Source organism: Micrasema longulum, unplaced genomic scaffold, assembly GCF_059751315.1.
Source record: "Micrasema longulum isolate JH-2025_06_02 unplaced genomic scaffold, ASM5975131v1 h1tg000998l, whole genome shotgun sequence".
Lineage (NCBI taxonomy): Eukaryota > Metazoa > Arthropoda > Insecta > Trichoptera > Brachycentridae > Micrasema > Micrasema longulum.
This window is the reverse complement of record NW_028278186.1, coordinates 220,693-230,072: the sequence shown is the minus strand read 5'-3', so window position 1 is coordinate 230,072 and position 9,380 is coordinate 220,693. Positions and strand designations below refer to the sequence as shown.

At 28.0% G+C, this 9,380-nt stretch overlaps 1 protein-coding gene across 3 annotated transcripts; it reads right to left on the bottom strand.

Moving 5' to 3' along the window:
- Window positions 1-799: 799 nt before the first annotated feature.
- On the bottom strand, window positions 800-7,965 carry LOC148277655 (serine hydrolase BPHL-like). Of its 3 annotated transcripts, none has more exons than XM_088232570.1 (5): window positions 7,749-7,965; window positions 6,119-6,376; window positions 3,387-3,540; window positions 2,985-3,240; window positions 800-1,170 (listed from the first exon to the last, which is right to left on the bottom strand). In XM_088232570.1, the coding sequence occupies exons 1-5, from the start codon at window positions 7,854-7,856 to the stop codon at window positions 1,074-1,076; spliced, it is 873 nt and encodes a 290-aa protein (XP_088088696.1). In that variant the 5' UTR covers window positions 7,857-7,965; the 3' UTR covers window positions 800-1,073. The 3 variants fall into 3 exon arrangements, with proteins under 3 accessions (XP_088088696.1, XP_088088695.1, XP_088088697.1); XM_088232569.1 differs by lacking the exon at window positions 7,749-7,965 and adding an exon at window positions 6,996-7,288; XM_088232571.1 differs by lacking the exon at window positions 7,749-7,965 and adding an exon at window positions 6,996-7,288 and having other exon boundaries at window positions 3,090-3,240.
- Between the last annotated feature and the right edge of the window lie 1,415 nt (window positions 7,966-9,380).

The following is a 9,380-nucleotide window of genomic DNA, read 5'->3' as shown; positions in this document are numbered from 1 at the left end:
GTTTTCTGTATGAAAAATAAAATATGCATACATTTTTTTTTCTAAACATGTTAAATTACAGTTTACTGGTGGATACACTCTAAATTTTGATACAAATAAACACATTTTCGTGCATAAATTTCGATTTTACTTTATACATCTTGATATATACCAATGAAGATAGTGTTTGTAATCGCCCAGGTGGAAAAGAGAGAATATGGAAGGAAGTTATAAAAAATACACCACAACACCCAGATTGATTAAACAAAAATGATTTATAGATTATTTTCTTGCAACTGGCGGGAATTGAACCTGCGACATGTAATCCATAAAAACAATAAAAAACAAGGATAATTAAATCACCAAGACACATGTCATCACGATACATAGTCAGAGAAGAAGAGTCTAAAACTGGTAATCCTAGCATGGACAAGATCCATTTCTCTTAGTATGTTGTTCAACAGACCAATCATCCTTCCCACAGGCATCATCAACAGTAAATTTGGTCCGGCGAATGCAAAATCCTGATTATGAAGGACAAATGTTGCTCGGTGTATTTAATTTTATAGACTCCAAAATGTTGGGATAATTAATTAACCCATTCAGAAGTTTTTAACACATCGTGAGCAAGGCAATGCTTCTTCTGGCCCGCAAACATGTGATACCAAGCATACCAAAAGGAACAATAAACAAATTTAATTTCCATTATAATGTAAATTACAACATTATGATGTAATATAAATAAAAAGTAATCAAACATGGGGACCTTTTTAATTGTCAAGAAGAAAACAAAATATTGATAAAGTAAAAAAGTTATAAATGTGGGAAAAAAGATACAAAACATATTTACATTTTATTCAAAAACGAATTGTAACAAGAAGGTACAATAAAAGTATGAGAAATATAACAATTTATAAAAATAATTTGGAGATATAAACAGGTAATAAGTATTTACAAAAATTATTACAATACATCCGTATTTTCATTGCAATTAACATGTTTAAAACCATCACCTAAAGTTACGAAATAGCTTAATTATTATTGACTAATTATAATAATAAGAGTATATACATAATGGCACATAATTTATAAAATCAATTGTTTTCGGAAAGAAATTCGGTGACTCTCGTGTTGAAGTCTTCAGCATATTTCAAGTGAATATTATGTCCTCCTTCAGGGTAGATATGAAAGCTAGAAAAAAGTATTATGGACAGTTATAGTAAAACATGTTTATTTTTATAACAGGAAACAGTAAGTACAGTAGACAGCATATTTGTATTGTGTAAGACAAATTGTACATATTGAAGAATATATTATATCGTCTTGATCATAGAACATCGACAGATGTGCGAAAAATGCGAGATTGAAATTTTTAAAATATTTGATCTCGAAAAGGTTTTGTAAAGGCTTTATACTCTAGTTTGTAAATATATATAAATATATATATATATATATATATATAAATATATACAGTTTGTAAATATATATAAATATATATTAATACATATAAGTATATATATATATATATATATATATAACTAACCCAAGTATCAAAGGATATACTTTTGTACTTATCGAGTTATCAGTGTCAAAAAAATTAATTAAACTGCTCTCATGTAAAGTTGAAGAAAATCATATGTGTCATTGTTCTATGATCATGACGATATGTATATACATATATATATTTTGCTGTAATATTATGAACAAGGAAGTTCTGTGGTTTTTTGAATGTTTTTTTGTTTGTTAATAAACTATCAAACTAAGCCAAAATTAAAAAAAAAAAAGCTAATTACTCCGCCTGTGACGTCACGAGTTGTCGTCAGTGAACTGTGCTGCCATTTAAAAGCTAGCACCCGTAGCTGCCACAGTACACTAAACGTTGAAGAAAATGACTACCTAGAAACCGGAAATCTATCACAGTACTCTATCATTGGTCAATTCAGAAGAACTTGTTACGTCACATAAAGTAATTTATTTTTATTAATTTTTTCATACATTTTTGAGACACTTCGCAGTACAATTACATGCTCTAATTTTTACCGATTGTAAGAAAACATTTTTTATATCTAATTTCCCGTAGCACTGAACTTCTTCATTGTGAAAGCCATTTTATTTGAATACCAAGATCAACATGAAAACAAGTTTTTGATCAATTTTACCAATGTGCTAGCTATTGTAAACCAAAAACTACTTCTGCATAATTTGATTTGCCGCTAACAAACTTTTAGTGATAAAGTATATTCTATGCAAAATATTTTTTCAAAATGGTTTATAAATTAAGTTTGCATTTTGGGGTACAGTTCATAAGGTCCTGGTATGATTCTGAGGTCTAAAAAAATATTGATTTTAGACTGGTATGTAGCTAAAAATAATTACAACTACCTGTAAAAGAAATGAAAAATATTTTCCTAGTGCGAAATTTCATTATTAGAAAACAGTTGATAAAAAAAACAAAAAATATTAGAATTCAGCACAGCCATTAAAATATAAAATAAACAGCTATTGTATACTAACAATATACTTGAATTGCTTTGAATATTCCATTTTATTGAATATTTCATCTGTAGAAAAAAAATGGCATTAATATCTAAAAATTGAAAAAAACGTAATGAACCCGTTTTAGCCATGTACTCTTTAATGAAGAAGTTCAGTGCTACGGGGAATTGGATGCAAAAATGATTTTTACACGCGGTAAAAATTAGAACAATTTGATTGCACGGTGTAGTTTAAAAAATAATAAAAATAAATGACTTATAATGACGTAACCTATCAATCAGGACAACTCACCGAATAGAACTAGTGATGTCACACACGGATTAATGAAAAATTTACAAAACTTGTTGCGATGATAATACGATATATAAAAATAAAAACTTAAGTTTTTTGGCTTAGTTTGATGGTCCATTAACAATATCTTTAATGTAAAAAGTAAATAGAAACATTGGATAAGAATAAATAAATATGAAGATGAAGAGGACAGGGTGATAAAGAAATATTTCACTCACGAAGATTTAGCAATATTGCTTTGTAATACAGAGAGATGAGATGGATCAACCATTTTGTCTTTCGCACCATACAAAATGAGTGTTGGGCATTTTACTTCCACTAACTTTGTCATGCAAATGTCTCCTTTTTTTTCTTGATAAATATTTTGCATTGCATCACACCATTTGCTCCAAGTTTCTTCCAAATATTTTTCTCCGTAGAGGGCAATTAGAGGGTCTTTCATTTTTTTGGACCATACTTTAAGGTCCCGTATTCCTATTTTGAAAAAAAATTGAATATAAAATACTAAATAGTACTTAGTTACTACATTTTTATTATTGTTTTTACTAGTAAAAATATTAATGACTACACGAGATAGATATAAATTATAATAAAAAAGAAATATAAATTCATTGTTGCACCTTCATAACTAGCTAATTCTGTTCTCAAAATATAAGAGTTTGCACCCCAGATTACGGCATTTTTAACATATTCAGGATACTTTGCTGCCAAGATGATTGAACTTATACCACCATCACTCCATCCAAGAAGAGAAAATTTTGGTATATCCAGCGCCTAGAAAAATTGGATATGATTTATTTGTCGATGGTAAGCTGATGCAGGCTCTAAAAATTTTGAAACATGAAGATACTTAAAGAGCATAAAAATGTCCTATGCAAGAGATAAACCAATCTAAGCACTCCATAGAGGCAGGGTATAGCCTTTCTTGCTATCTTAAACTCTTAGGTAAAGTAAAGTAACTATATATTTAGATTATTTTTCAAAACCATGAGAAGAGTAATGAAAAAAAAAAAAAAAAAAATTAAATTGAATATGTACGAATAAAAAAAGAAAAGATTTTTATCAATAAAGAGCGCATATACTTCATTAATAAAATAGTTTTAAATAAAAAAATAACATAATTATATTACTAGAATATAGATAGAATAAGATTCATATTGGAAAAATACAGAATCTGAAAATTGTTAAATGTATAAAGAAATGACAATGTATGATGATATGCCTGAAAGTATGACGAATAAAAATAATATGAAGTTTATATTTGAAGCACTAACTTTGTGGTTATTCATTATAATAAAAAATTAGTGGTTAAAAACAAAGTTGTTTTATTTATTTTATTATAAAAATAATATTAATGAATTTAAGAAGAAATGCTACATTTACTGTTGTGATTGTACTGTAGTAATAATAATAAGTAGTTGTAGTTTACATGTTTAATATAAGTAATACAAATATTAGTTGGTATTTTTATTAACTTATTTAAACACTTTATGTACATATACAGTTTACATACATATGCATAAGGGCAGGAATATTGTCTTAAGGCATTTTTTTTTTACCTACCCATACCGTTCAATTTGATAAAATCAGTGGTATATGAACATATAGTTGGTTTATTAATAATTTATTTGTAGAACAAAATATTGATAAAAATGATTTTTTTAATAAGTAAAAATTTACTTAACCCTTTTAGTGACATTATTTTTAACCCATATATGTATAATTAAAAAAGCCAAAGAAAACTTTTGTTTTTGGTGTCATTTACCTTTATCTCAAAAAAATGCACCTCTTCCAAAAATTACCCAATTTCAAATTTTTTTCGGTGTTTTCTTAAAAAAATCTTGTACATGAATAATAAAATAAAAAGAAAATTATAGAAATATATATTGTGAATATTGTAAAGTTTGTTTATTGTATTGTGTATCTAGTGGTAAGTATGTGAATTGGGTCAAGTTTACATTGTCATTTTCGCAGTCCGGTACTTGCTCCGTGTTAGCAAAATAATTGCTATTATAACTATCACTTAAAAATTGCATTACGCGGTGTGAGCGCACCACAATGTCACTCCCACTATCACTTTCTTCACAACTGTTTTTGTATTCAAACATTTTGTGTAAAATTTTAATTTTCTGTTTCTTTTTATATTGTATTTAGCAATACTATAATAATTTGAACCTTATGTAATACGTAGAAAGTTAAAAAAATAACGATGCATGCAAGGGACCTTCCTCACCGCGCGCTAAACAGCAACTGATTTCGTGAGCACTATTGCGCTCGTGGCACTTTAAACTTGTATACACATGAGCGCGATGGCGCTCGTTGGCACTGTAACAGTTAATATCTACACGATACCATGAAGAGAGCAGAGTAAAGAGGGAAGGAAAGAGGGAGGAAAAAGGAAAAACTTAAATATTCAGGAAGTGACAAACCATAGGAAGTGGTACACCACTTATGTAATATAACTAAAGAAATAAATAAAGTTAAAAAATTTGGTGAACGGTGTTATTGCAATTTATTATAGAAACAAAAGGTGAGTGATACTTAAATCAACCATTTGGAATAACCAGTGACCGGTTTCATCGCTTCCATGACATCTCGATACTGGTATCTTTATTATAAAATTAAATATATTTATAGAAAAGCAAACAGATAATAAATTCAAAACTATATAACAAAACAAGTTTATTGGATTCTACTTTATTTTTTAAAATATACAAAGGGTATATTGTGACGCAGGACATTAGGACATCTTGTTAGGACATTTTGTATATTTTAAAAAATAAAGTAGAATTATAATCCAATAAACTTGTTTTATTTTGGATACATTACCAAATTTAATATGGAATTCTACCAATTGTCTGCATACACTATAAATATATAACAATAATTGATTTGAATTATTGGTTATTCCAAATTTGTGGATTAAAATATCACTAATCTTTTATTTCCAAATAAATTATTTAAATTTCTACAATGATCTTCCACCAAGGATTTTCATCAACAACTTGAATTTTATTGGAATATTAAAAAAATCAATAGAAATAAGGATGTTGGGACGGAATTAAATTGTTTGTTTAGCTTATATCGCACCCATAATTTACAATTTTAGAAAGGCATATGCAAAAAAAATACCTGCTGCATGGTGGAATAAAAGAAATTTGCTCTTTTTGACAGCTTATTAAAACAAGTTCTTTAGTAAAAATTCCTTGAGGAAATAAATATGTCTTAAGAGTAACGTGCCATATTAACTTTTAAAAAAGTACTATATTTGTGTTTCTTTTCTTAAAATACTGAAATTCTATTTATTTTGAATGTTTTATATGATTATTAGATAAATTTCTATTCAACTTACTCTCATTAATAGAAGAGCTAAATCAGCATCATTCTCGAAGAAGTTGATTGGGAAATCCCGGTAAGGAGGTATACTTTTTCCATACCCTGGAGGATCCCATGCTATGAGTGTAAAAAGACTTTTATCGAGTCCCTTAATCTGTGGTTCAAAATCTGTCCAGATTGATCCTAATGCACCTGGCATGAAAAGCACTTTATTCGGACCATTACCAGTTTTTAAAAAATTTATTTCATTTTTTCCAACTTTAATTTTCTGTTCCTAAAATAAACAAGCCCCAATTTGAATTACTTTTATTTTATTTTCACATGGAGAAATACCGTGGAAGAAAATAAATTATACGTAATTTTTTGTTTTTATATGTGTCTAAGAATATTTACATTTTTTTTTTTATTAAAAAGATCGACAGAGATTGTGAAATGAAAATCATATTAAAGACAATTTACAAAAATTAAAAATTACATCACAATAATGTTATCAATTTGTAGTCCCACATAATAAATTCCTTCTTGCATCACTCAAAATTTTACAAGATAAAAAATAATAACTTAAATAATATGATAATTGCATTAAATATAAAAAGTCTCGTTATAAATACAGACATCATTTATTATCTTTATTGTAGTCAAGAGGTAAAATTTATGAGACTTTTAATCCTACTTCCAGTGTGCAAGAAATGATTAATTTTCTTTAAAAAATACTCAATCAAGCACTTATAAGCCTAAGGAATATTGTGTGACATAAATAAGTAGTTCAATAACTAAGTTAACGGCAAAAATGTTACTTTTATCTTCGTTAGAAATTGTGTTGATTAAGTTAGTGAAATTGCAAATGTTTATCATGCAGTATTTTGTATTTGTAAGTAAAAACACATTCAAACCTTCAATTCAATAACAGTTGCACTTGAAAATTGACGCAAAGTTAGCTGTTTTAAACCATTTGGGCGACAGTTTAAGATGTTATCAAATAATAAAACACCCTTTAAAGCATTCATTTTATTTTATTTACAACTTCTTCAAGTTGCCTCAACTTCAATAGAAGTTTAAATTTTTTTGCAATAATAGAAAGTTAAAACTTTTAAACTGACATTTGACTTTGGCATTGACAGATGTCAGAAGTATTATTTTTTTAAACAATATGTGGTTTATCATCTATCATCTTCTATCTATAGATAACATTATTGGGATTAATTATTACAAATAAAAACTATCATCACCAAACAAAAAAAGACAGTTGTTTTTACATTTTCACAAAAGAACGAAAAAAACAAAATATAATAATATTATAATTGAAAGTACGTTGGTAATAAATCAAAAATACTAGGTATAATTGCTATGAAAAAGTTTTTTTTTGTAAAAGGACAGTTGTTTCTTGTTGTTTTATTATGTACATTTTCACAAGAGAATGAAAAAAACTTAATATAATAATATTATAACTGAAAGTACGAGGGTAATAAAACAAAAATAATAGGTATAATTGCCATGAAAAAGTTTTTTTTTGTAAAAGGAAAAAAGTTAGTATTTAATTAATGCACATATTCGTTAAAGAACCTAAATTAATTTACGCTTTGACCTTCAATATAATATTACAAGTTTTGATGAACAATAAAACAGCCCTAGTGACATAAACAAACCTGTAATTGAATATTACTACAATTAGACGAAAATTTCCGAAATAGGAATATTCGCGTAAATTTTCTATCAAAGCTCACTCTATTAAAAACACGTTTAAACACATTCATTTTGCAAAGTTTAAAGTTCGCTACTAAATAATTATTATAACACGAATAGGAGTATATCTACTGTAGTCTGTGATAGGAGTGTCGCGCCGCGCGGCGCCGTAGTAAACGAGATAAGATTTTATTCACGTTATTATATTATGAACCGAGTACACGGAGGAAGTTCAGTGCTACGGAAAATTGAATATCAAATAGTGCTTTCTTATAAGCGGTAAAGTTTAAAGCATTTAATTGTATGGGGGGAAAGTTTCTCGAAAAAGTAAAAAAAATAAAATGGAAATGATTTTAATAAAAATGAACTGTTTTGAATGACGTTACTAACTAGTTCTTCCAGATTAACGAATTATAGAGTATTTATATAGATTTCCGGTGAACGGGGGGCCAATTCACTAATCAGCAGAACTGGTAGAAAACTTGTGGCGTCGCAGGCGGAGTAATTTCAAAACCAAAAAACTTTAAACAATCACAGCGCTATGATAATACGATACATTTACATATTTATAAAAAACAGTTGAACTTCCCCTGAAGAAGTTCAGTGTTACGGGAAAATGGATACCCAAAATATTTTCTTACATGTTACACACATCAAAATCTAGAATAAATATTATATCAGGTTGTAAAATCATTTTCTACCTACGTAATTAGATATATTGACAAAATAATGGTAAATATCTTAAATTCCTTTATTATTTCTGCAAGAGTATTGTATAATATGATGTAGCTTCAATATATAGAAGGTATCTGTATCGTATAATACACCTAATTATTAAAGTAATTACTACAATGCATTTATTAAATACATTATATAAATCATGAAGATTTATATTTTGCCATAAGCATGGTTGTTTTAGTAATACATACAAGTGCATACAGTGGGTAAGTACAATGCGTAGTGCGCCTGAATGTTTATTAAGCTAATGTTAATATTGTGGTAGTGTCTGTCGGTGAATCAAGTAAACATACAAATTTTGCTTGTGAATGCACGCACATTTGAATTATTAGTATGAAAACTTTTTCAACAATATTTTGAGTAGGTCCAAATGCTTGCAGACGGCTGGTTTTCCCCCCTAGGGAGTTATTCATATTTGAATTTGTTGCAAGAGAGAGGGAAAACATTTTTGAGAAAGGAATATGGAAGTCTTGGCATTAACAGGGCTTACAAACTGTCATTGGCTGGTTTAAGTGGCCACTTCACATAGTGTGTAACATTAACCATTCTGCCTATGTTTGAATATCCACATTTTCTCAACTCTTCTACCTGTGTTCTCCAAGACTATGATCGAAAATGATCGAGAGATCCTAGCTATATACCTATAGTATAAGATATACTACCTATAGTTTTAGATACTACCTAATAGTATTAGATACTACCTATAGATACCTATAATTACATTGCATTGGGTAATACGAGAGGTTGAAAAGACGATTCATGACGAATATGAAATAAATAATTCATTACACTTTTGACAAAAAATTACGATCCTTGTACTATTATTGCTAGCAAATACATAAATCTTTCGGAACAGT